General features: G+C 49.6%; 2 protein-coding genes and 1 long non-coding RNA gene across 5 annotated transcripts in view; 1 reads left to right on the top strand and 2 right to left on the bottom strand.

Moving 5' to 3' along the window:
* Positions 1–39: 39 nt before the first annotated feature.
* Positions 40–2,511, top strand: LOC311015755. 2 transcript variants are annotated; one of them, XR_014597407.1, is made up of 3 exons: positions 40–1,109; positions 1,148–1,166; positions 1,318–1,438. It is a non-coding gene; the product is annotated as an uncharacterized lncRNA (long non-coding RNA). The 2 variants fall into 2 exon arrangements; XR_014597406.1 differs by lacking the exon at positions 1,148–1,166 and adding an exon at positions 1,888–2,511 and having other exon boundaries at positions 60–1,109; positions 1,432–1,564.
* Positions 2,512–2,545: 34 nt separating this feature from the next.
* Positions 2,546–14,497, bottom strand: plppr3a (phospholipid phosphatase related 3a). Of its 2 annotated transcripts, XM_084013161.1 has the most exons (9): positions 14,367–14,497; positions 10,512–10,615; positions 9,984–10,169; positions 8,978–9,107; positions 8,099–8,294; positions 7,098–7,155; positions 5,477–5,650; positions 3,957–4,766; positions 2,552–3,584 (listed from the first exon to the last, which is right to left on the bottom strand). In XM_084013161.1, exons 2-9 carry the CDS (start codon positions 10,590–10,592, stop codon positions 2,682–2,684), a joined length of 2,538 nt encoding a protein of 845 aa, XP_083869287.1. In that variant the 5' UTR covers positions 10,593–10,615; positions 14,367–14,497; the 3' UTR covers positions 2,552–2,681. The 2 variants fall into 2 exon arrangements, with proteins under 2 accessions (XP_083869288.1, XP_083869287.1); XM_084013162.1 differs by lacking the exons at positions 10,512–10,615; positions 14,367–14,497 and adding an exon at positions 10,377–10,395 and having other exon boundaries at positions 2,546–3,584.
* A 3,494-nt stretch (positions 14,498–17,991) lies between these two features.
* Positions 17,992–26,174, bottom strand: part of LOC311015746 (glutamate receptor ionotropic, NMDA 3B-like) — a 30,040-nt gene continuing 21,857 nt past the window's right edge. Inside the window, 5 exon segments of the mRNA XM_084013160.1 lie at positions 17,992–20,824; positions 20,829–21,075; positions 21,718–21,785; positions 23,068–23,232; positions 24,293–24,444. Coding sequence (XP_083869286.1) covers positions 20,120–20,824; positions 20,829–21,075; positions 21,718–21,785; positions 23,068–23,232; positions 24,293–24,444 — 1,337 coding nt within the window. The 3' untranslated portion in view covers positions 17,992–20,119.

Genomic DNA, 26,174 nt, shown 5'->3' with positions numbered 1-26,174 from the left:
TCAGCATGAAAGTACTCATAACCCACGAATCAATGGAGGCGATGCTTTTCATTAGAGTGGCGGTAAAAGCCCCCGCCTCTATTTTCAGCCAACAAGCAACACGACACCAAACGTTAAGAATCTTTTTTTTTTTTTTTATTCAATGGAGTTATTAATGCTACACATCACCACAGATAGAAAACATGAGCCCATAAAAGAGGCCTGCGGAGTAATATTAATAATATTAAGGTCATATCAAGTATTTCTTTACAGTTAAAACTGGAGGGGGGGGGGGGGTACGATAATCACCAGCACTGAGAAGTGCAGCACGTCTGTAACGGCACAGAATAAAAGAAAACACGCTCGTACACACATGCAGCACAAACCGACGACATCATCATCTACCGGAGCTCCTCTACAAACACTCCTCCTCCCAGCGCCACTTCACAGAAACCAGAGACCAGGTCTCAGTGCGATCCGGGTCCCGGCTCAAAGCAAAGCGGGTTCTCATCTTCTTCATAGTTAGAAAACAAAGTGATAATAATAAGGACTTTATACAACGCAGCATGAATACACACACTTCCTCTCACGCTGATCCAGTTCATCATCTGATCCATCCTACGTTAGTCTGGAATACTTTTCATCTAAAATGTGGAATAACTAGATGGATTCATGGTCTACTGTGGGAAGGGTCACTTCTTCTGGACCTTTTGACTGCATGGCATGGTCTTCCTCAGCACATGCTCAACGCAGCAAGCGAACAAGCTGATTGGTGGGATCACTTTCTAATAAGGCCTAAAGGATGATGACCTCTCGTGACCCCTGATACATGGATGTAATGATGGATGATTGTAAACATTGTTAAGCCGTCCTGTAGAGCTTTACCTGAAAAATAAAAAAACACGCTGAACAGATATTTACTGATCTATAAAGGATAAATGCATCATCATCAATAAAGCCTGATGAACACCGTGTGAAGTGTTTAGTTGTACCGCGTTGCCCCCGGCGACGGCCGGCTGCTCTCTTCGCTGGGCGACACTCGCGTCCCCGGTTGGGATTTAACAAATGCAAAAAGGGAAAGAGTGCGTTTTAACGTTAATCTCCTCAGCTGCTTCGGGGCTCGTCGGCAGGTTTCCAACAGACCGGCAGGTTTCCTACAGATCGGCAGGTTTCAGACAGACCGGCAGGTTTCCGTCAGACTGGCAGGTTTCCGTCAGACTGGCAGGTTTCCTACAGATCGGCAGGATTCCTACAGACCGGCAGGTTACGACAGACCGGCAGTTTACCGTCAGACCGGCAGGTTTCCTACAGACCGGCAGGTTACCGTCAGACTGGCAGGTTTCCGACAGACCGGCAGGTTACCGTCAGACCGGCAGGTTACTGTCAGACCGGCGGGTTTCCGTCAGACTGGCAGGTTACCGTCAGACCGGCAGGTTACCGTCAGACCAGCAGGTTTCCGACAGACCGGCAGGTTTCCGTCAGACTGGCAGGTTTCCGACAGACCGGCAGGTTACCGTCAGACCGGCAGGTTACCGTCAGACCGGCAGGTTACCGTCAGACTGGCAGGTTTCCGTCAGACTGGCAGGTTACCGTCAGACCGGCATGTTTCCGTCAGACCGGCGGGTTACTGTCAGACCGGCGGGTCACTGTCAGACCGGCGGGTTTCCGACAGACTGGCAGGTTACCGTCAGACTGGCAGGTTTCCGTCAGACTGGCAGGTTACCGTCAGACCGGCATGTTTCCGTCAGACCGGCGGGTTACTGTCAGACCGGCAGGTTTCCGTCAGACTGGCAGGTTACCGTCAGACTGGCAGGTTACCGTCAGACTGGCAGGTTACCGTCAGACCAGCAGGTTTCCGTCAGACCGGCAGGTTTCCGTCAGACCGGCAGGTTACCGTCAGACCGGCAGCCTGGCCCTCCGTGCTGCTCGGTCCCCGGCCGCCTTCGTATTCTCCTCTCATGTTTACAACAGTAATCCGTCCAACTGTGCGTGATCCTCCTCTTCCTCCTCTTCCTCCTCCTCCTCCTCACACCCCAAACAGAAGCCGGCGCCTCCTAAGCCGGCTCTGTCTGGTGCATACCGACAGATTTGGCGTTTGTGTATTCAGATGGGGCTAAAAAAAAGATCACACATTTGTAGGTTTGTGGCTAATACTGTGTACCTGTGTTGGACTTCACATTACTGCATTCACAGCTTTTCCAACCCTCTCTCATCTCAAACAGCTGCGTTGGTTTAAGCAGACACTGCCTGTAGTTGTTTTCTCAAGTCTTATCCCGCCTCTCAAGGGAAACTTGATTTAGCAAATCCCAGGCGTTCGCTGTGATATCTCTCTTTGAGCTGCAGCCTCTCTCCTCCCAGCACGTCTGAGAGAAACAGGGAGGATGAACGAGCGTTTTTAATGCTGCTCTCTTTGACTCGGCCTTTCTTCTTGTCCCAGTCAGACCCGTGGAGCCGGCGCTGTGGGCAAAGTGTGAAAGCAGCGAGTAAATGAGATCCCTGCTGAGTGGTGCCAGACCTCCCCCCCCCCACCTCTTCTCTTTCCAGCAGGTTGGACTGAAGCTGCTGTTCTGGTCTCAAAGTCTCTAACCTTTTTATTAATTAATTTTTTTATAATTTTGAAAAGTCATAAAATCTCTATCCTCTACTTTGTTTCACGTCTCTTTCAGCGGAGTCTCCTGGAAGTCCCACCATCGCCGTGGCAACTATAACATCCTCTCGTTCTGCATGGCCTTGTAGTAGTGCTCCTGCTCGGCGTGGCTGCGGGCGGAGGGCCGGCGGGGGAGGGTGGAGGAGCGGGACAGCACCTGGCTGTGGGCCTCCATCAGGAGGTCGGGATGGGGGGGAGGGGGGAGCATGGCGGAGCAGGACGGGTGAGGCGGCAAAGGGGAGGAAGATGGGTGAGGAGGCGGGGGCATTTGACAAGAGGACGGGTGAGGAGGCGGGGGCATTTGGGAGGAAGAGGGAAGGGGTGGTGGGGACATCTGAGAGGACAGGTGAGGAGGGGGAGGCATGTGAGAGGAGGCGGGGTGAGGGAGAGGAGGAGGCAGTGGAGAGGAGCTCGGGTGAGGCGGGGGAAGCAAGGGGGAGGTGGAGGAGTGAGGCGGGGGCGGTGGCGGCAGGGAGGATGAAAACAGGTGGTGGGGATGCGGCAGAGGGGAGGAGGAGGTGGGGAGGGGCGGGGGAGGCAGCTCCATCCCTCCTTCGCCGCTGGCCGAGGAGGAGCCCAGCGAGTCCGTCTTCACCGGCAGCGTCCGGTAGTCCCGGTAGACGTTGTCCTGCCGCTGCAGCGACACGCGGTGCTTGTCCGCCGCCGCCTCCGCCGCCATCATGTTGCCGCTGATGGTGTTCCTCCACTCCCACGGCTTGCCGTTGGCGGCGGACACGCGCACCACCGGGTGGTGGGGGGCGTGGGCGTCGATGGTGACGATGCTGCCGCTGCCGGCGATGCTGCCCGGGTTGCTGCCGGTGCAGCTGTCCCGGTCCGACGGGATGCGGTAATAGGGCGACTCGGAGCAGTTGGAGCCGCCGCCGGAGGAGGAGCCGCCCTCCGACGTCTTAGCGGACGAGGTGATCCCGTGACCCTGTGGCTTGGACATGGCTATCACCTGGAGGACAGTAGAAGATAGACATCACCCACTGCTTTCTACCCAATGAAGTCAAGCAGCTGCTTCAGAAATGAGATACTTGTATTTACATAACAGCTTAACACTCAGGTGAACGGTAATAATATTCAATATCCCTCAAAGTCATTTCACTCAAACTGTAATAAGAGTTGGACTCCTAGTGGGAGTGTTTTCTATTGGAGAGTAATCAGTGAAAATGGCCTCCTCCCCCCGTGTTCCGTTTTTTTTTTTAGATTTTACCAACTAAATAAATCATCAGGAGAGTCACACACAGTGCTTGGCAGCTATTAAATCTCATTTCCTGTTAATAATATAATATAATAATGTAATGATTGCCAGGCGTTGCTTCCTCACCTGAGTGACTCGCTGCTGATTGGGCGGCTGGTTGGGCACGCGGGGGGTCGAGACGGCGATGGGCCCCGGCCCCGGCTCCTTCACCCCTCCCCCCTCGGTGAGCGACAGCCACTTGGCGCGGGTCTTGGCGCTCTTGGGGGAGACGGGCGGCGGCCGGGACGCCTCCTCGGGGATGTGGACGAGCGGGGGGGCCACCGCCATCCTGGCTGGGGTCGGCGTGGCGACGCCCTTGTTGGCTTGCACCGTGGGGTAAAGAGAGGACGGCATCTCCTGGTCTCCTTCGCCTCCGTCATCCCCTCCCTCCATGCCCTCCTCCTCCTCCTCCTCCTCGTCTCGAGAGCTCTGGCTGCGGAGCTCCACCGAACGCTGCTTCCACTCGGACACCAGCTGCCGAGACCTCTGGGGGTCGAAGGGCACGTGGAAGGTCATGTGGCGCTGCGTGGTGGGCAGCTCGTCCGAGGGGGAGATGGGGCTGTTGCCGTTGGCGACGCGGGGCAGAGTGTTGCTGAACGTCACCATGGTCTCCTTGCCCATGGGGCCCCGGGTGGCCAGGAGCTCCACGTCGGCACTCGCCCGTTTCAGGGAGGCCAGCGACGCCTTCTCCCGCCTCACCTTACTGCGAGCGCCGGACCCAAGCCCCGCCCCCAGTTCCTCCCTGCTCTCGGACACCCGGGGCGTCTTCCTGTACAGGGAGTCGTGACCCCGCTGGGTCAGCACCCTCAGGCCGTCCTTCTGCTGAGCCGGGGTCAGCCTCTGGAGAGCAGGAGCGTCCTCGTCCGACGCTTTGAAGCTTCCCACTGCAAACACAGCCTGACAGGGGGGGGGGGGGGGGACACATGAGACATGAGATAGAAGCACCGATACACACTGAAGCATGAAAATGTGTTTCCTTTAATCTCTGGGAGGAAAACTGCATATTCCTATCAGTGGGGTGAGAACGCATGAATGGACATTCCTCCATCATCCTGCCGTTTAATGTGAGGTCAGATTCCCTCGCTCTGAGACTCCTCCTTTCAGGACGGGAGGAAACGTGAGAGACGGGAGAGAGGAGGAGGAGGAGGAGGAGGAGGAGGAGGAGGAGGAGGGGAGCGTGGAGAATGGCAACGACAAGTTTTCTTAAAATGAAGTGTGAAATTGTTCCAGAGAATTCTGATGGGATTATTCATTCTCTCTCCCTTCCCTCCGTAATAGAAAAGGCTATATTTAGTACTTGCCAAAAAAAAAAACCTCTAGGAGAGAAAAGTATGGGATCCACACGGGGAGGGAGATGTGATTAACAAGAAGAAGAAGGAGCGTTTGTTCACATGCTGTGAGAGACGGGACGATTCAGTCACAGCGAGAACAACTAAACTAAATCTATTTATGTGTATTCGGTCATTGAATGTGAGCTTCTCCCCCGGGGGGACAGAACGGATCCGCAACACCAACAAACACGCTAAATCAGAAAAAAAAGCTGATTCAAATAAAAAGCAGCAATGTAAACGTAGACCCTTTAACATATGGTGTGTTGTGTGACTGACCAGGTAGACCCCGATGCCGGCTCCGATCAGGTAGCCCACGTACACGTCGATGGGGTGGCTGCGGTGCTGCGTGATCTGCGTGAGGCCGGCGAGGCCCGCCGCCATGCAGAAGGCGAACACCAGCAGCGGCTTCAGCAGCTTGGTGGTGCTGCTGATGCTGGCGTTGAAGTACATCTGCAGAGAGAACAGTTTAGAGCAGAGATCTTCAACAATTATTTCAACCCAAACTTTTTATTCTTCCAAAATATTAAAATACATCAATATATTCTTTACATTATTATATTGATATTTTTTTCTAGCTGCTAACTAGAGACCAGAGATGCTCCGAACAAAGTTTCGTTGTATGACAAGCAATGACAATAAAGATCCATCTAACTAAACCTGTTAGCTTAGCTTAGCATAAAGACTGGAAGCAGTATATCTAGTATATATATATATATATATATATATATATATATATATATATATATATATATATTGTGTGTGGTGGGCAGTGTGGAACCACACGGAAGGAAACGGACAGCAGAGTTGACGGGTTGCTTCGTAACTTTGCGGAGACGAGACAACATTGCGTAACCGTAGCAATGGCAGCAGCTGCTTCCCTCCTCCTCTCCTGCCTTTTGTCTCTCATCACAAACCGGTCTGCTGAGCTTTAATGAGCAGTCTGGGCTCAGCGAGGCAGCAGTGATACGACCAGTAGCTCATAGCCATTGGTGGAGGGGTGTGTGAGTGTGTGTGTGTGTGTGGGTGTGTGTGTCTACCTACTTTGCTGTACAGTTCACACACATCTAGAGCAGACTCCAGAACAGCGAAACGCTACCATCGATATGAATGGGGATGTAACCTTAAAAACACACTTCCTGTGCGTCGTCTTCCCTCCGTGAGGTTGGGATGAGTGTTCGGCCTGAAGGCAGCGCAGCCTGAAATCCTGACCTCACCCTCGGTGAGTAAACACCATAATGTAATTGTGATTTATGTATGAAGTGACAGTGATTTCATTCCTCCGCTACGCAGGAGTTTAATCTTATGGTCGCCGGCGGCAACGTTCGCCGAGAACTCGTAGTTACGGCTTGTTTTCCTGAACGCAGATAACAGCTGTAAGGATGAAGAAACGCCATGCAAGAACATGATAAATAAAAAAAAAAAAGGTGCTCACTTCCAGATTTACATATCTAGTGACGGCTGAGCCGGCGGATAGCAGCTAACGGTGCTAATGGCGTGAACAGCGGAAATGGGCGGAACGCTACGCTTCCACGGGAGACGCCATCGGTTGGACCGGCGTCAGCATCGTTAACCACAGAACGGGCGCAGAATGAGCGGTTAGCAATCAGCTAAACAGGTACGTAAGGAAAGTCGGATAACAACGCACACAGAGGGCCAATGACATCTCTGCTCAGGATGACTATTATATCTTTACAAAGAGTCACCGCTGCAATATTAATACTCTGAATTTAGCACCTCTAACGCCGCCAAGGACTTTAATAGAAAACAGAGTGAACTATTCCAAAGTCATCAGAGACACACACACACACACACACACACACATACACACATGCAGGAGATGACATCACACTCCATGTACACAAATCACAGGAGGCAAGGGAGACACAGAAGTGCTTACGGAGATATAGACAGCAGCGAAGCCAGAGAGCGTTGCATGCTGGGATGGAAATGTTTTCCTGGGGGGAGAAAAGGGGCGAGAGTTAGGTGTGAAGGCAGAGAGACAAAGATTTATGTTTCAAACGTGGGTTCTGAGTGTGTTTATCGCCGACTGATTGCTTTTTCTATGACATTGTGGCGTTCGCCATTGAAGTGTGCGTCCTTGGATGTGAGCATTAGAGACACAAAGAACACCACGAGGCATCAGTGGGAACATCAGGGCTCATTTAGAGTTCATGAAACTGAATCAGAAACCTGGTTTCATGTGTTTAAGAGTGTTTATCTGCGTCCACGTGTGTGTGTGTGTGTGTATGTGTGTATGTGTGTGTGTGTGTGTGTTCTATCCTTCTGAAGACCAATCTGAGGTTTAAATCAACCACTTTTCCAAAAGATACCATTTCAGTACACTGTTTTTTTTTCCGTAATATGAGATAATGTTTCCAAACGAGCCGCCATGTTTGGGTTTTAAATCCCGAGTGAAAGAGTTCGTCCAATCAGGTGCAGCCAGGAAGTGTTCACGCCGTTGTACTACTGGGAAAAGTTCCGTCGTGTATCGGGTTTCCCGCTTCAGGGAAATCTAAACTATATTTAGTGGTAATCTATTCCGTCTGTATGCACGTATTATGCTTGTTTGCACATGAGACGCTGCTGGGAACAGTAAGAATTAACAGTTAACTTTACTTCAGGGGCAAATCATTAAAAAACTAATCAGGATTTACTCCAAAAACCCAACCGTGAAAATAATTTCACTCATTTTAATCTCCTGTAATCCTCTTCAAACACACATGTGTTGTGATGACTCCTCGCCTCGTTTTTATAAGATCATAACAGACTTTCACTACGTGATATTCATTTAAATATTTCAAATATATTTTGAACCCCCAGCGGCAAACACCCAAAATACAGGTCACATGACATGAATACTGAATAGTGTAATCCTCTCCGTGCGTCTGCGCGTCCTACCTGGCTGACATGATGGCGTACTGGTCCTTCCCCATGCAGACGTCCCGCGTGATGTAGGCGTTGTTGTCACATGACACTCCTGGAGCCGTGTAATTGGGCTGGCAGACGGTGAGGAAGAACGGGGCGTGGTAACCGGTCGCTAACTGGATGACATCTGTCACCAGGGCTGTTGCTAGGAGACCGAACACGTGAACACCTGAGGGAGAAGATGGAGAGACGGTGAGGCGGCCTTGACGGATGAACTAGAGATGCTTTCTTCACTTAAAGAGAACAACCCAAAGTGATCCAGGAGCCTCCGGTTTGTTAAGTCGCGGAGCTTTTTTTCCCTGCAGACAGTGAACATTTGGCAAAGGTGAATTAATTTTTCACTTCAAAGCTCAACGCGTGCCTCCGGATGTTTCCCGTGGAACGTTATATCACACCCATTTCTTTTTAAGTCACCCTTCATTTAAAGCATGTAATTAGCTTATTTCCCTTCTCTAAAAGAAGTGGAGTCAAGCGGAGGGGCTCAGCCGCTAAATGGAGCAATTTGTCTGAGCCAAAACCGATTTCCATCTCGAAGTTGACAGCGGTGCGTTCTTACAACGTTAAACCGTTGGTGGTTAAATGAACAACAAATGGAGACTCTGAGCTTCGAAGGCCTCGCCCTCCGTATCGACGGCCGGTTGACTCCATGTGATAAAAGCATTCTTATCAAACGCCTCTTCATCACCAACAGAACAAGCATCTACGGGAGAATAGTGCTGCTGGACAAAACCATGCAGTTAATGAGCCATCTGAAAGACCGGCCCCCTAGCAACCATCTCCACGTCCCCTAGCAACCAACGGCCGTGCATCCTCCAACCCTCCCCACCAGAGAGCATGGCGGTCCGTACGCACCGACGAAGCGCACGGTGCGGCGCAGGAAGGAGTTGAAGCTGCAGCCGCCGGCGTTGATGCTGCTCTCCGACTTGGGACACGTCTTCAGTTTGGACTGCAAGCAGTACATGAGGCCCTCGCCCATCATGATCTACGGAGGAGGAGACAAATAATCGCATTAATGTCAAATATCACCGTGTGATTGTGATCTAGGGGCGAGCCAGAGCCCAGGGAGAGAACGAGGCCCGGCGTCATCGAACAGCGATCACTTCCAATCGGAGTGATCGATGAGTGTTGGCGACGGGGCTCGTCTGCAGGCGGCGGGTGGGGTTAGCAGCGTGTATTGATCGGGAGGGGGATGTATTGGAATGTCAGGTGTGTATTTATCAGTGTGTCCATTGATTGTGCGTTTCTGAGGGGAGATTGAATTTGCTTTGTGAGCGGCGTGTGTGTGTGTGTTTGTGTATCTGTGTGTGTGTAGCGTTCACAAATAAAAGCCCTGAACCCCCGTGACGCATTATATCGCTGGGCCTCCGAGACCAGATTTAATCCTTCTGACTCTATGTGGGAGGATTGTGTTCTTACAAAGCTTTACTACTCAATTTCTTTTCTTTTTTTACATAAAAAAACCCACAGGAATTATTACTCAACAAGCCGTGGTGTCAGTTTTCAGATGAAGCGAAATAAAATAAGTCAGATTAACCAACCAAATGGGAACGTTAGCGATGTCAGTTAAAGTTCAAGATGTTTTTCTCAGGAGTTGGTGGAGACCAAAACAGAGATAAAATGTTGACGTTACCTAAGCCACTAAGAGTTTGTAAAAATTAAATGAGATGAAAATAAAATGAGATTCGTCGGATAGAGCGAGGGATACCTTTGCTTTCTCTGAGAGTGGAGCTCCGCCTCTCTAAGCTCAGTTTGTATTGATCTCTATAAGAACAAGAAGCTGCTACTTTAAGAAGAAAGACCCACATTTACATCGATGTGTGTGTGTGTGTGTGTGTGTGTGTGTGTGTGAGGGACTTACCGACGCTGCAGGACCGGCGAAGGCCAAACTCAGCAGCATCAGCAGAGGGATGAGCTCGTCGCCCGTCTCCACGTAGGGCATGGAGAGGTCGCGGTCGTGGCAACGGAAGCCCACCATCGCCGGGGACAAGACATCGGTCAACTCCAGGAAGTACAGGGACACCAAGGAGGACAGAACGATGGGGAGCTACACACACACACACACACACACACACACACAAGGGATGAGAAGAAAGTGATGACATCACAATATTGACTTGTGAAAAACATCAGACGCTGCTTCCACTAGAGGTCAGACTAGAGGTCAGACTAGAGGTCAGACTCACCCAGATGCACCCAACATAGAAACTCACCACGACATATTCACTATTCATCACCCCATCTGTACACATACCTCTACAAAATAAAAGCACGGCAGCCAACCCATCTATACACATACCTCTACAAAATAAAAGCACGGCAGCTAACCCATCTGTACACATACCTCTACAAAATAAAAGCACGGCAGCCAACCCATCTGTACACATACCTCTACAAAATAAAAGCACGGCAGCAGCGTCATGCTGTCTTTGGGTTGCTTCTTCTTGGCTTTGTTTTTGGGGGACGCCATCTTGGGGTGGGGCCAGTCGCAGCCTGTTGGGATGACAGATTGCAAAGAGAAGTCAGAGGAGATGCTTTCAGTATTTCTGAAAGCATTACGAATCAGCTGGACTTCTGCCAGGCCTCTTAGTGATGTGGATCACTCCAGATTGTTTTGGTCTGAGATCCTCTAGATTGACAAATGGCACGACAGGTAAGAGGCAAATTGTGTATTTTGGAGTGAACTGTCCCTTTAAGGCCAAACGGTTCTATAGTACACAAGTTAAAACGCCTTCGTTTGAAAAATGAGACGTCTTGTTAGTAAAAATGTATTCTGTTATTGTGTTGTTTGGTAATGAGGCGCATTATTCAGTTGTTTTTTACACTACGGTGCACAAAACACACACACACACACACACACACACACACACACACACACACACAACCAAGGTTATTAAGATGTGGAAAAGTCACAGTGAAATCTACAAACAGAAAGATTACATTCTCATTCAGAAGGGAAATGATTTCCACAGCCTACATCTATTTTCCTGATGTACACACACACACACACACACACACACACACACACACACACACACACACAAACACACACACACACAAACACACACACACACACACAAACACGCCGACGCCATCAATAACCTGAAGGCGATCCGAGGCCTCAGAGAGAGTCAGAGCCGAGGGCCCGATGGAAAACTAAACACAGTTAAATATTCACATCTCCCCTACAGCTTCGGTCCTTCTCCCCGTTCCCTTCCTCCTCACTCCCTCCTCTCTCACCCTTCACCTCTCCCTCCTCCCTCACCCTTCACCTCTCCTTCCTCCCTCACCCTTCACCTCTCCCACCCCCCTGCGTCCCCTTCTATTATCACTTTCTCAAATCGCCTTCCATCCATCCGTTCCTCTTCCTGCCTTCAATCTACCAACTATGTCTCCCGACGTCGTCACCCTTTCTTTCATTAGCTCTCTTTCTCCACTCTTTTTTTTCCAGGTGCGTCGCTCTCTAAAAACATGCACATGCTGTCAGGAACTGCTGAGCTGACAGAATGAACGTAAGTATTAAGAATGGGTTCCAGTGGAGGCTTTGCTCTCCAGGTATCGTGTAAATGACATTTTGTACTCGCAATTTCCCTTTCCGGGGCTCACAAATTGCCCAAATGTCAGGCAGATTGAATAAGATCAGAAAAAGCAGCTGATCTGAGGCTTCAATCCAAAAATACTAAAAAAGGAAAGTCATATTGGCTAAAAGCTGCCGTGGCATCTCTACCACTTTGCCTCTTTCATCTCCTGTTTGCTTGATGTTTGCTTATTTCTCCGCCTCTCTTTCTCTTTGCCGTTTGAGCTTTTTTGCAGTCCAACGATAAATTCCTCTTTGCTTTGTCGACCTTTTCTACGCCTTCTCTCCCGCCTGTCCTTCTGTCTCGACACCTCTCCCCCTTCTGTTCCCTCTCCTCTCTCCATCCTCTCCATCCTCTCCTCTCTCCATCCTCTCCTCTTCATCCTCTCCCCTCCATCCTCTCCTATCCATCCTCTCCTCTCTCCATCCTCTCCTCTCCATCCTCTCCTCTCTCCATCCTCTCCTCTTCATCCTCTCCTCTCTCCATCCTCTCCTCTTCATCCTCTCCTCTCTCCATCCTCTCCTCTCCATCCTTTCCTCTCCATCATCTCCTCTCTCCCAGATAAGAGGGCTCGACCCTGAGGCGGTGTAAGGCACCGAGAATCAAAGCCTTCTACAGTCTAATTTCCATGACCGCTAGAAATGAAGAGGAAGGGAGAGGAGAGGAGGAGTGAGGAGAGAGGAGAGGAGAGGAGGAGGGGAGAGGAGAATAAGGGGAGAACTGGGTACAAGATAAGCGCAGATCAAAGTCATCACAAAAAAAAGAAGATTGATAAAAGGAGAAGAGTGAAGCTCTAGTTTGTGTACGTCTGCATGTCTGGTGGTGCTGGTGGGGGTTGAGGGGGCTGGTGAGGAGGAGGAGGGGGTGAGGAGGAGGAGGAGGAGGAGGAGGAGGGGGTGAGGATCAGAGACAAGGAGGATATTGGCATGGATGGATTCCAGTACAGCTGAAAGCGGCTTAGGAGGAGGCTGGGTCCTGGGTCTCACTCTCCCAGCCGCCTGGTCTCAGTGACCTCCTCCAGTCAGCACTTAAACCTCTCACACACACACACACACACACACACACACACACACACACACACACACTCAGACACACACACACGCATACACACACTGAATGAGCCTCTTTACTGAAGAAGGAGGCCTGTTTATCTATCAAACCAGCATTTGTCCTCTGGGGCTCGACGTGTGTGTGTGTGTGTGTGTGTGTGTGTGTGTGTGTGTGTGTGTGTGTGTGCAACTGCAAATTGTGCTTGCAAACATTACGGCAGGGTTTGCATATCTTAAGCAATGGACATTTATGTGTGTGTGTGTGTGTGTGAAGGAGGTGGGTTGTGTAGCCTGAGGTGGACAGGAACAATCTGTCAGTCTGTCAGGAATACAAGACTCAGTGAGGACCAACACGGGAGGGGAGGTGGAGGGGAGGTGGAGGTAGAGGTGGAGATATCGGAACAAGAGTGTGGAAGTGGACTGAAGGGATTTATGCCTTTCTTCCAAACATTCATCCTTAATTTGATGGTTTATGATGGTGCTGGGGACTGCACCCATAGGAGCTTTGGGAGGTCCCCATAGGTGCTCAGCCGAGTTTAGACAACGGCCGTATTATATGATTCATATCAAGTTCATGTTGTCTTTACTTTCATTTCCCGTGTATATATAATACTTGAGTGTGATCATTTCACAGTATTCTAACGGCATGGCGGAGCTAAAACGATCACACAATCAATTTGCAGGCGAGGAAATTAATCTGCAGCTATTTGGATGATTATTCTTTTTTTTATTTTTTTATTTCCAAACAAAAACAGCAAACATGACCTCGTTTTCTCAAAAGTGAGGATTTGCAGCTTCTCTGCTCCGAGACAGTTTAACTTATTTCATGACGTTTAACAAAAAAAACTGAATAGCTGATTAATGGATGAAAAACATCATGAATTGTGTATAGAATTGTCTCACTTAAAGGGGAAACACGTCAATCACTGGATTATTATGCAGCTGTTGTGCTTATTATGTCATTTGATGAACATGAAAATGTTTGATGGAAGAGTTCTTAAGAATGCATGTTTCTGTTTTTATTTTGTCGTATTATCATAGGATGGATTTGAACTCTGTAGATCAAACAAACTATTATTAGCGTGAGAACATATTTGGGTCGATTCCACAGAGGTCAAAGGTTTCTGTATGTTTGATATTATAGCTAATGGATGATGCTCTCCTATCTCACGGCCGGCACACACCCACTCGGAAATGAATGAGGTGAACATAAGAGGAGGTTCTCATCCTCAGGACCCTTCCATGAAGAAAGTTCCAGCTTTGCTGCAAAGCCATGATGTTCACTGCAGAGACATGAAGGGCCACATGCTGGACTGATGTGGAGGGTTCCCTTACCTGGGCTCACCTAGCACCACGCTAAGCTGCTATCTATCCCATAATACACATGCACACACATAGTAGCGGCATGCATGTCACAGTGCATGTAGCTGCTGCTCAGGACTAAAGCATCGTGTCTCTATTTGATAACAGGAATCTGCAGATTGTATGAGATCAGTCATTATGAAGGTGAAAACCATGTGCTGAGTTTGAGTTTTTACCCCCCTGTTTAACCTCTCAGCTCAGGGAGGGGGGGGTAAGCATGCAGGGTGGGGGCAGCTAACAGCACCGGACACTCACCTCTGTCCCGGGGGCTCCGCGAATTCACCGAGTCCCGTCGCCCCCTTCCCCCCCGGCGTGCTCGTGCGTGCTGCTCCAGTTTGGCGGTGCACCGTCCCCCCTTTTTAATCCATCTCCCGGCGAGTCTCCCCCCTCCCACCCCCCAAACCCCCCCAAAAAACTGCCCACCCGATGATATTCAGGGGGAAGCACTCCTGCGAGGGGCTATTCTGGGATCCCTGAAGGAGAAAGAGGCTGGATGGAGAGAGAGAGGGGAGAGAGAGAGAGGGATGGAGAGAGAGAGGGGGAGATAGAGGGGGAGAGAGAGTGAGAGATAGAGGGGGGGCTGCTGATGGTGGAAAGTCCGATTCGCGACCCTGGCCGGTAACGGTCCTCCGTTCCGTTCCTCCGGTTACGTGAGAGGCTCACGTGCGTCCGCCGGTCCCCCTCTCCAGACGCACGCGCGTGTTCCCTATTATATTCCACGGAATGTGTCGCGCGGACACGTTTGAAATTCCTAAAAGGAGGAAAAAAAGCTTATTTTCTATGCGAGGCTTCCGTCGGTGTTCGGGTACGCAGTCAGCTTCACGGCGCACACACACATACACACACATACACACAAACACACACACACAAAGGCAGGGGGAGAGGGGGTGTGCACAGGGGGAGGAGTGTGCGTGTGTGTGTATGTGTGTGTGCGCGTGCTCGTGTGGGGGAGGAGACAGTCTGGTCCATACATCCACGCTCCTCTCCGGCTGAATTCCTGTTCCGGGGCTCCGCGAGGCGACCAGACAAAGGGGAGGTTGGGGTTTTTTGGGGATGTGCGTGTGCGCATGTGCGCGTGGAAACGAGGGGGCGTGTTTTTGTGAAGATGCCTCTCATGTCTAAGCAGCAGCCACTTTCCCTGATTATGATGAGACCCTCAACTCCCTCTTCATCACGACGATGATGATGATGATGATGAAGGAGGCTCGGATGTCCCACCATGCCTTTGTTTACTCCACAAGGGTGTGGCACGCGTCTGACCCCCCCCCTCCCCTCCCCACGGACGATGATCCGGTGCGGAGCTCGTGGACGCACACGCACGCACGCGCGCGCACGGTTAAACAGATTCACACCGACAATCACGTTCGCGGACTGCGATTCACTGAGTCATCATCATGAATTACATTGCGGCAATTAACATCAAGGAGCGGGGCTGTGCGTGCACGTGTGCGCGCGTGCATGGTGGGGTCGTGTTTGTGACGTGCGTGTGCACGTGGTCGTTGGAGACGTTCCCCTGGAAGAAGGGATCTATATCTTCTTTGCTCCCACAGTTATCAATTGTTAATGGGGCTTAAAAGTGAACTTAAACATGCATTTAGCACCCACGTGGTCTCTGTGTCTCTCTCTGTGTCTCTCTCTCTCTCTCCCTCTCTCTCTCTCTCTAACTGGCTGTTGTGATGCGTTCAGGGACTCATGTCTGCAGACAGAGAAGGTGCAGAGCAGAAGGAAACCTGCAGACCAGCCTGATGGTTTTACACTGATTCTTATATTTGCACCCTCCCTCCCTCTCTCCTCCTCCCCCCTCCCTCCCCCCCCCCCCCCCCCCCCCCCCCCCATTCTCAATCTCAGTCATTTGGCTTCTCCATGCAGGATGAATGGTGGGGGGCGCCCCATTTCGTGTTGATCCCGTCTCTGGTTGCCAGGGAGTTTCTCTGGTTCTCATGGGGTACTCCCTCGTCTCTGGCTCCCTCCCCTGTCCCCCCCCCCCCCCCTCCTCGTCTCCCCCCTGACAGCATCACACACACACAGACACACACCGCCGCCGACATCACCCCGCCAATAACACCCAAGGGTTTGGTCACAGCTGGCAGGAGCTAATAAAGTCATCGCTCACAGAGCCCGGCTCCTGTTTACCGTGGAGACAAAGCAGCAGAGAGGCAGGAGACGAGGTGGAGGTGGACGGACAGACTCCTCCTCCTCAAACATGGTGGATCCACTCACAGCAACCTCTCTCTCTCTCTCTCTCTCTCTCTCACACACACACACACACACACACACACACACACACACACACACACACACACACACACACACACACACACACACACACACACACACACACACACACACACACACACACACACAGAGCACTAACTCTTGGTGATGGAATCCATTACCAGAGGGACGGAGGCCTACATTGGGGGAGTTTCCCAGACTTCCAGGCTGAAGCAGCGTGATGCATGTAGGAGACCAACACCCCCCCCCCCCCCCATCCATCTGTGAAGAGCCCACACAACTCCCATCCCTCACAACAACAAGGAGAACCCGAGCGTGTTGGAGGAGGAGAGCATGAGATGGATTGGCTTGATTATCTTTATACCGTCCGGTTGGTGCAGCGAGAGCTGAATCATCAGCATGCGACACCCTTCACTCTCTCTCCATCTCTCTCATCCCCTTCAAACATCCACAAGCTGTTAGCTCTCATCTGCTCTGAACAATCATAGTGTGTGTGTGTGTGTGTGTGTGTGTGTGTCAGCTTCTATTCTCCTCCACCACGTGTCGCGCTGCAGAAGCCTCGACTCTCGGGGTTCGGTAGTAAACGCTGCAGTGTGAATATAGATCAATACAGACACAGGAGATGTGACGGTGACTCGCTCTGCCGTGTTATGTAGGCCACCGCTTCATCATGGGGGTGACACACACACACACACACACACACACACACACACACACACACACACACACACACACACACACACACACACACAGTCAGGTAACACACACTCTATTGGATGAATTGGAAATAAACATGTGATTCTCTGCAGGTGACACACACGCACACACACACTCGTCTATAGAGATGGGTTCAAGTGCCTCCGTGTGGCTGAAAGCTGTCATTACAAGTTAAACAACACCACAATCATCCAACAAGTCCCACACGGTGAAGCTGCATGGCAACACTTCATTCAAAGGTCTCAGTTAATACAGGTGAATAGGATCGCATGGGGTTGTTCACATTAGAGCTTACAGCTGAAAAGTGTTGGAGCTGCTCCAACCTCTCAATGCTCCACCTTCATCTGTCCACATGCTGCTACCTGGTAACAGGTGTGGGGAGGAGCCATGTCAACATGAGAGAGAAAGTCCATCTTATTCTACTTTAATATGGACACAAGATGTAGAATAACATCCATGTTTTACTTTATATGCCATATGAAGGTGGGTTCATTTACGTTAATTCAATTTTAATTAAGTATCCTGTTCCTTTAAGAAGCCAATGTTCTTCTCACCCCTGTAACCATCACTGGTTAAAGCTCACCAGGATGAACACCAGTGTCGGGCAGATGTTTTACCCTCCTGATGAGCTGGAAACAACACGTTTCATATCGGTGCTTTTTTAATTTAAAGTTGTTCATTCGTGCGTTTCTTCTTGTACTCACGTAGAAAGTGGCCTCGACAATTTAGGATGAAAGTCTCACCTGCAAAAATAACAATAAAAAAACATTTGATTTGATGATCACACACACATCAGTGGAAACAAACGGGTTTAAACGTGCTCCTCATTCACTTACATTTAAACCATCCTAGACAGGGCAAGGCTTTCTGCAGTTCACACCGAAAACACCAGACAATGCACAGGAAATACGTATATAAATGTTTATTTCAAAACATGAGAATGATCATCATGATAAAATTCAATAATATGCTGATACACTTTTTTTCTCTTATAAGGGGTAAATTTAAAAGTATTTGTTTAAATATCCAGTACCACAAGCTCTTTCTCAGTCAAAGACCTAAAATATATATATTTCTCCCGCATAGACATCATGGCATCCGAACACAACCACTTCACACCACAGCAACGTTTGAAATGTTTGTACACCGCCATAAAGCCTAAAGTTCTGTTTCCGGTAGAGTCACTGATGCCTCAGACCCTGGAGGGGGGCGGTGAGACCCCCAACACCTGGTTCCAAGTGTTCTCACACAAGATGGAGTGTCACAATACAGTCAGGTGACATGGTGTTGTTTAGTGCCGGAGCGGTTTCATAAAGGCTTTATTTCCCCAGATCCTCCGATGCACGAGAACAAAGATGCAGCTTCCATCCGTCATATTTATTTCAGTGTTTTTGTGGAGTTAAAAACCTCCATCTGTAAACTCTCCCATCGTCCATAGCCGCGGGAAGCAGGGCTGCAGCGCCCTCTGGTGGTTGACTGAATACATGAGTCCCAACACAGTCAACCTCCAAAGAGCCTTCTCTCTCCGTCACTGACACAGGAAACTTCCTTCACTTGGTTTTAGTCGAAACGGTGGAAGAGAGAGCACGTTTCAATGATTAATAAGGATCAAAGCAAAAGCAGTGAAGTCTCACACATATGGGATTATCAGATGTCACATCTCAGACCTGCAGGAGGCGAGTTTATTGTAATCTCTGTGAATTCATGCAGCAAAAATAAAAAATAAATAAAAATACACTCGCTGAGCGCACAAACTGTATCCAGTGATAGAAGTTCCTCCAGTAAGAAAACGGTGAACAAACCCGTTGACTACCATCCAAGCAGATATGCTGATGTTTGGGGTTTTAAGTGTCATTTCTTTGTTTTCCGTAGATTCACACGAACTATGGGTTGTTACTCACAGGAGGTATTAATAACCATCATATCTGAAAGGATGCCTCCGAGCACACGACTCTGATGCTGCGGCTGGAGACGGACACATTAATGTTAATGTGGTCCTGAAGTAATGGAGGGGGGCTCGCCGGGTTTCCACGGTATCCAGGAAAAGGGCTGTGGCTGTCATTAAAGGGGCACTGCAGTGATTCAGCTGTTAGTGGAGGTCTGACTTTTAATATGGATTCATCTCCAGAAATCTCCCCATAGCATCTTTATGAGACCTGAATGTGGAGGTCGTCACCCGCCTTCAGGTTTAAGCTCCTAGAAAGCTGGAATCATTTGTACCAGGTGTGATTTTGTGGGACGTAAAGCTCGCCCTTTATGAAATCCTGTCCCATAATAATGACCCACGGTAGCAAAACTATTTAAATGGGAGCGCTGCTGTGAGCTAACTTAACCTGGCAGACATAAAAGGTGAGGATTCGGTGAACAGTTTCCATTAATGTGCCTTTTTCCTGCCATAATAGAATCTTTTTTTTTTATGCAGGAGCCATCAAATCACACGGGGGAATTACCACCTCAAAGGGAAGCGCTCACACCATTTTACTTCTGACACATTTTTACAATGATGGGATTTTACAATAAAAATACCCCAGAAATGTGTTGTGACAGCGGCGTTAGTGTTCTAGTGGTGCAAGGCGGTAAAATGACATGCTTTAGCTTCGTCAGTTATTCACATTTTTGGGAAATTATAACATAAATGTGTTGTTTTGTTCGTTGTTTTCCTTTTCTTTAATTAAAATTTAGATTTCCCTGTGCTCTGGATGCTGAGGTCTCTAATATGTGCTTTAACAGGCCATATGTTTATGGTGTCGTCAGACGGCTGTGATTGGACGGCTCCTCGTGAACCTCTGGTCACATGACTGCCCAATAACCGTGATCGTTTTTTTTTTGCTGAAGTGATATTGGCTTTCATTCCACAGGATTACATTGCTTATGTATGATTTCAGGAATGATGTCCATTTGTTCTGTTATTGCAGCTGAAGTTGTTTTGGTTGGGATTTGAGTGTGAAAACGATGAGATTGCAGTAAATAACGTGTGAGTTCACATACAAGCGTCCCATCCGTGCAGCGCATCTTCCCACGGCTATGCAGGAACCAAGAACCGCAGTCCCTTCAAATCAAGTCCCGCCGCTCACACTGGATTGGTTGGCTTTTGTCCTCTCCAGAGCGTTCAGCGTGCGTGACACTTTGGCCATCTGTCTGTCCAGGCTGGAAGTGTTCCGTGATTGGGTGGCAGCGTTGCCGCCGCCGCCCGGCTGGTTGCCTCGACTTCGCTCCAGACTGGCGGAAGCGCGTGACTGGACAGTCCTTTCGCCCGTCAGCGCGTTGACAGAGCGGAGCTGGTTGGCTCTGCCTCTGTCCAAACTGTTAACTGTGTTCAACTGGCTGCTGCCGCCTGATTGGCTGAGCCTCCTTGTCTGCTGGTTATTCAGGGTCTGCAGCTGGCTGCTCCGGTCTCTCTCCGCCTGTTTGGCCTGAGCGGAGCTGCTCCTCTCCGTGTTAATAGTCTGAACCCTCTGCCTGTCCCGCTCCCTCTCCAGACTGGTATCCCGGCGCACCAGGCCGCTCCGCTCTCTCTCCAGGCTGCTCTGGATCTCGGCCCTCCTGGCCAGAGCGTCCCTCAGCTGGCTGCGGAAGATCTCGATCTTGCCCTGCAGGTCCTGGAGCTCCCCCTCCCACAGGCTGGTCTGAGCCGCCCTGCTCCCCAGCGGCGAGAGCACCAGGCCGGCAGAAGCCAGCGAGGAGACGGGGCCCCCGTTGGCGTGGAGGCTGATCTGCGGCGGGGCGGCGAAACCCCCCAGGGTGCCGAACCCCCCACCCCCCTAAGCCGAGGCCGGGCCGGCCCACCATGCCGGGCCTGCCGCGCACCGAGGCGGTGTGCGTGCGCAGGCGGTAGCTGTGGAGCGTCTCCAGGTCAAAGTGCACGCGCTTCTCCTTGTGCTCATGGGACGGCGAGGAGTCGCAGGTGTCTCCGCCTGCAGTGGAGGCGGGGAGGGAGGTGGGGGGAGACGGGGGAGGAGGCTGATGCTGCTTCCTGTGTAGGGTGCAGTTCTCTGAGATACAAGAGGAGGGGCTAGTGAAAGAGAGGAAGATCACAGCAAAGGGCATATATCCAGTGAGATTTACTGTACAGCATAGAGATGCATTATTCCTGCAAACACAACACATACACTGTTCATGAAAGTGCAGACGGACTATCTGACTTCTGTCTGGGTTATCTACAAGAAAAGATCTAAGGTGGGGCTGAAATATCCATCCTAACAAGTCCTTCTGTTTGGTATGAACGGAGAAAAACTGCAAGTGTGGCTGTTCCATCTGATGAATACAAATGGACTTGTTTTCAACATCTAATCCGGATTATAGTTACATTTTGGAGAGTTTGCTTATTAGCCGTCTCACAGAGCGTTAGACGACAAGAGCGATAACGGTCTGCACGGTAAATATAATATTAAGGATTCAGCAGCCGAGAGAGGATGAAACAAACAAGATCATGTGAATAAGAGAGCTTTAATGGGGCTGAAAGGCTAGCTGCTTCCCCCTGGTCTCAGTCTTTATGCTAAGCTAAGCTAGGTCGTCTTTCAACTCACGTTTAGCTGAAAAGCAAAAGACGTCAAACTTTTCCTTTAAGACTTTTGATAAATTAGAGGCAGTTTCTTGAGAAAAGGAGGATTTTTGTCACACTGGCAACAGGTAGTTAAACGCGTGACGTCATTACTTTTGGTCGACGTCGGTCAGCTCCTTCCCGACGTCCTCGTACGTGGTGTGCAGGGCTCGGTGAATCTTCTGCAGGCAGAGAAGGAAGCAGGAAGAACTGCTGATTAGTGATGTGAAACGCGTTATCACTCCATCAGCTTCGGCTGGAGATAAATCAGGAGAGACGATGAATTTGAATTCCCATTATCATCATTCTGCCCAGTTGCATCAGTGACAGCCATTCCTCCCAAATCCTGCCCCGCGCGGTGCTCCTCTGAATTATTTCATCACACCGTTTGTGAATTCAGTGAGAGACGGCTCTTTTATGCTTAAAACCGTAAGACAGGTTAAGGTATCAGTGAAGCCCTTTTTGATGGAGGTAAAGAATACCAAACCAACCTCTTAAGTTACAATGTATGACTGCTTTAATTCGTCCTGAGATATATATATATATATATATATATATATATATATATATATATATATATATATATATATATATACACACACACAGACGCCTGAAGATATCTGAGGGAAGGAAGGAGGGATCATCCTGAAGGACTTACTCTGATGTCATCCTCTCAGATCAGAACACAGCCGGGCTGAGATGAATGCTAAAGGCTTCCCGGGAGGGCTTGCCCTTTTTAGAGGGATGTAACAAACAGCAGTCTTGATATCCATTATTCACTCACAAATATCGCCACGGCGACCTCATTTGGGAACGGCTACACATTCATAAAAACACAAAATATGACCTTTAAATCCCCAATTTGTGTTTCATGTGGTGTTTTTTTTTTATTAAAACAGTAGCGATGCTCTAACAGTCTTATTGCTTCTACAGATCTCTTTTTTCATTTATTCATTGCATGTTAAATATAACATGTTAATATCTCACATAGTAAAAAAAAGTGATAAAAGACAAAAATAGGTATGAAAATGTACATTTAACGATCCGTGTCATATGTTTCTAAATCAAGTCGCTCAGAATAGAACCTCTGAATGAAGCGATGCCACTGGGAACACTATTTACTTAATTAACTAATTAATTTAAACTGTGTAGGTGCCCTTATGAAGTCCAATTAAATAATGAATGAGTTAATTAACAAGTAAGTGTTTATCGGCAATACGCTTTGCTTAAACGTTCAAAAGTGTTTCATTGAAATCTGTCCTATAAAACATGATGAAATGTATAACTTATTCATGAATGCTCGTTTCCACCAGTAGAGGGCGTCGGTTACCTGCAAGATGACAGTTAAGTCCTGGGGGGCAGGAAGCAGAATGCTGGTGTGTGTGTGTGTGTGTGTGCATGTGTGTGTGTGTGCGTGCATGCGTGTGTGCATGCGTGTGTGCATGTGTGTGTGTCTTCACCCACCTGGCTGGTGTGCAGCCAGTACTGCAGCGTGTGCGTGCGCCGGAGGCGAGGGATGACCAGGTGATAGAAGGTGTGTTCACCTGCCAAAGTCAGCAAGGCTCCGCCCACTCCCATACACAGCAGCACGAACAGGCCGGAGAAGTGCTGGATGCCCATCTGGAGAGTCTGATAGCGCAGACACAGAGAGAGAGAGGTTGGACTTAGATGAAGAAAGACTGGAGCTGACACAAGAAAACACACAGATTGATGATTTGGATTTACATAATTGCCATTCGGGCCACTTTTTGTGAACATGCAATTGATATTCTACTGTTGTATCTCTGTGTTAGCCCAACGCAATATAAAGAATAGTAAAGAAAGGGTGTGGGAGGAACAGGAAGGCACACAGAGCTGAGGGGGGGGGGGACTGAGAGGAACAGCAGTTAGAGACGGGAAGACGAGACGGCTTCATTGACGAGCAGCGTGTTCTCATTTGGTTCGCCCACATTCTCCTTGACATAATGTCTCCTCTCTTATGAGGCGTTCAGGGCGCCGGAGGAAGCAGGAAGAGACAGTGGCGAATACTCTGTAATCACGGTCCCCCTCCGCCCGCTCGTTTCGGCGGCGGCGGCGGCGCCTCCCCGATGGCAATTAGCCCCTCGCTGACTCGACAAATTCATCAGCGACAACAGTGACCTCCGTTTGCTCCCAATCTGGAGGGCGAGTTCACAACGACCCCGCGTTGTTCCAGAGAGGGGGGGGTCACCGCCGCTCTCTCCCACTCAAATGGGGACGAACAGAATCCCATTTGCGACGCCGGTTTAAGTCGAGCACCCCCCCCCCCCCCATTTCACCGGAGAACACTACGACTGTGTAATTGCGTTTGCGATATGATTCCGACTTTGAAGTGGAGTTCTAAAAGACGGCCGAAAGGGAGTTGAACTGCATCTCTTTTCACAAACAACAGATATAGATACAGACAGTGTGCTCCGTCTAGAGATCCCCGTCCTGGAAACAGAGAGGAGGGGAAGGGAGGGGAAGTCTGAGACACAAATCCGTATGGACACTCAGACAGCCACGCCTCGTCTCTGGTTAAGGTCGGTCAACGGGGCTGCTCATGTGATTTGTCTGAGTGTGGAGGTGCATGTGTGGGACGATCCTCCCCCCGAAGGGAGCCTCATTTACAGGAGTGCAGTGGCCAGAAGGCTTAGCTTAGCACGCCACACACGCAACCACCCAAGCTTACCTCGGTGACGGCGAAGACTCGCTTCCCGCAGGGCACCACCTTGTACCACTTGTCATGCAGCATGTCCATGAAGCCGTCGGACTTGTAGCGACTCACGAACTCCGACACGTTGCGGGTGAGGGGCGAGCCCTGGGGCAGGCCGATGCCGTAGCCTGGAAAAGAGACGCACAGGTGGAGATACATATGCAGCGTTCAGCAGAACCAGACTGGAGACCTGTGTGTAGCTCGGTGGGAAGGAGAGCAGCCAGGTGCGGTAGCCAAAGGGCAGATGCCCTCTGGAAAAAAAAGAGGCTTCACTTGGAATCTGAATCAACCATTTTCCTGCCGGGTACGATGCATAATGCACGGTGCAAACACCTCGTAGCATTTGTGTTTGGATACGAAGCAGCACTAAAGCTGATAGAGGTGTCCCCTGGTATCGAGCTGTTTTCCTTCCTCCCTTTATCACCATCCATACTTACAGCTTGAGAGGCTCCTAACAACAAAATAGGCGGCATATATCTGATGCCAGGGATAAGACTAGAGGACATCCTGCGTGTGTTTTATGATCTGCAAGGCTTGCAAACTTGCCCGCCTTAAGTGGATCGAGTACTGGCCAGATGTAACCCATCCGCATTAAATGCAGTTTCTCTGTCGGCGTCGTAATAAAAATTCACTATTTCTGCTATCAATTAGGTTTAGCCTCCGTTTTTTAGTGTCACAGGAATCCCTGGCCTCGTGTTGCCTTCCATAAAACGGGTCCAAAAGACTTCCGTGGAGGGTTCCAAGTCTTTAAAGAGTGCTGGTATCTGATCCCTACCTTGGGTTTGGAGGGGGGGGCATACTGCAAAATAAATGGATTAGCGCGAGCCTCGGCTCAAGATAGACTTCTGGGAATCGGAGTCAACATCTGAGGCATCAACGCTGCAGACGGCGTCAAACTACCAGTCCTCCTGTCAGAGGCATCCGAGACTTTCCTTCGCTGAGAATCACTGACAAGAGAAAATGACAAACTGTCGCGCCCCGCGCTCATTCCCGTTCCCAGCATCCCAAATCTGTCGGCTTGTTTGGGGCTGACATCAAGGAGTTTGGGGTTGTGGCGGCTTAGCTCCCCTCGACTCCCTCGGTGGAGGAGGAGCTCGCATTCTACCTGACTGTTCTCTTGGTTAATGCACTCACATGCCAGAAGGGACATTTATTTATTACTCAAATGGTTTCCTTAAATCACCGTGCACCTCAATGAGGTGCAACAAACCTGATTCAGAGCATCAATATGCCATCGCACTGTTAGCTGCAAGCCGCCTGCTCAGCTGTCGCCATGTCGGGAGACATTGAAAGGTAAATCTAAAGATCGTATTTACCAAATGTAAAAGTCTTTCCTGTGTGCTGGATTCCCTGAAGTTGCCTGAAGGATTTCCAGCGGTTTATGTGAAATGAAACAGAAACGTGAACGTGCTAGAGGAGGAAACCATCGTTCTCCCGCTGTGGACTCAACACACTTCCAGGTTCCATAAGGATCACACACAGGGCATCAAAACACAGAAACCACAACTCTGACCTCTGACCTCATCACCACAGCACTTCTGTGTGATGCAGAGTCCACTCCACTCAGCTCACTCTCGTCGCCCCGGTAACGGATACGAGGCTCCCTTTACAAAAGAAAACAAAGGCCACTTTCACTCCATGTTGATAACAAGCTGCCATTAGAGCTATTTTCTGGGTCACTTTTTATTTTTCCTCTGTTGATGGTGATTTTTTTTAATATGGATGTGTAGTTTGATTTCATATTTACACTAGTTTTAAGGTAGTATATGGTTAAGTACTATCTGTGTACAAATTCACTACATTCCTTCAAATCCCACAGAGAAATATTCTAACTTTTGTATGTAATTGAAAGATGCAT

Source organism: Eutrigla gurnardus, assembly GCF_963514095.1.
Source record: "Eutrigla gurnardus genome assembly, chromosome: 7".
Lineage (NCBI taxonomy): Eukaryota > Metazoa > Chordata > Actinopteri > Perciformes > Triglidae > Eutrigla > Eutrigla gurnardus.
Note: the sequence above shows the minus strand (reverse complement) of the source record. Positions and strands in the feature narration are given on the sequence as shown.

Coding starts and splice junctions, on each gene's coding strand:
- plppr3a (XM_084013161.1), bottom strand. CDS start 10,592: ATGGCGTCCCCCAAAAACAAAGCCAAGAAGAAGCAACCCAAAGACAGC. Junction 5,651..7,097: donor TCGCTGCTGTCTATATCTCC/GTAAGCACTTCT, acceptor TTCTCTCTGCAG/ATGTACTTCAACGCCAGCAT. Junction 4,767..5,476: donor CCGGCATCGGGGTCTACCTG/GTCAGTCACACA, acceptor CCCCCCTGTCAG/GCTGTGTTTGCAGTGGGAAG.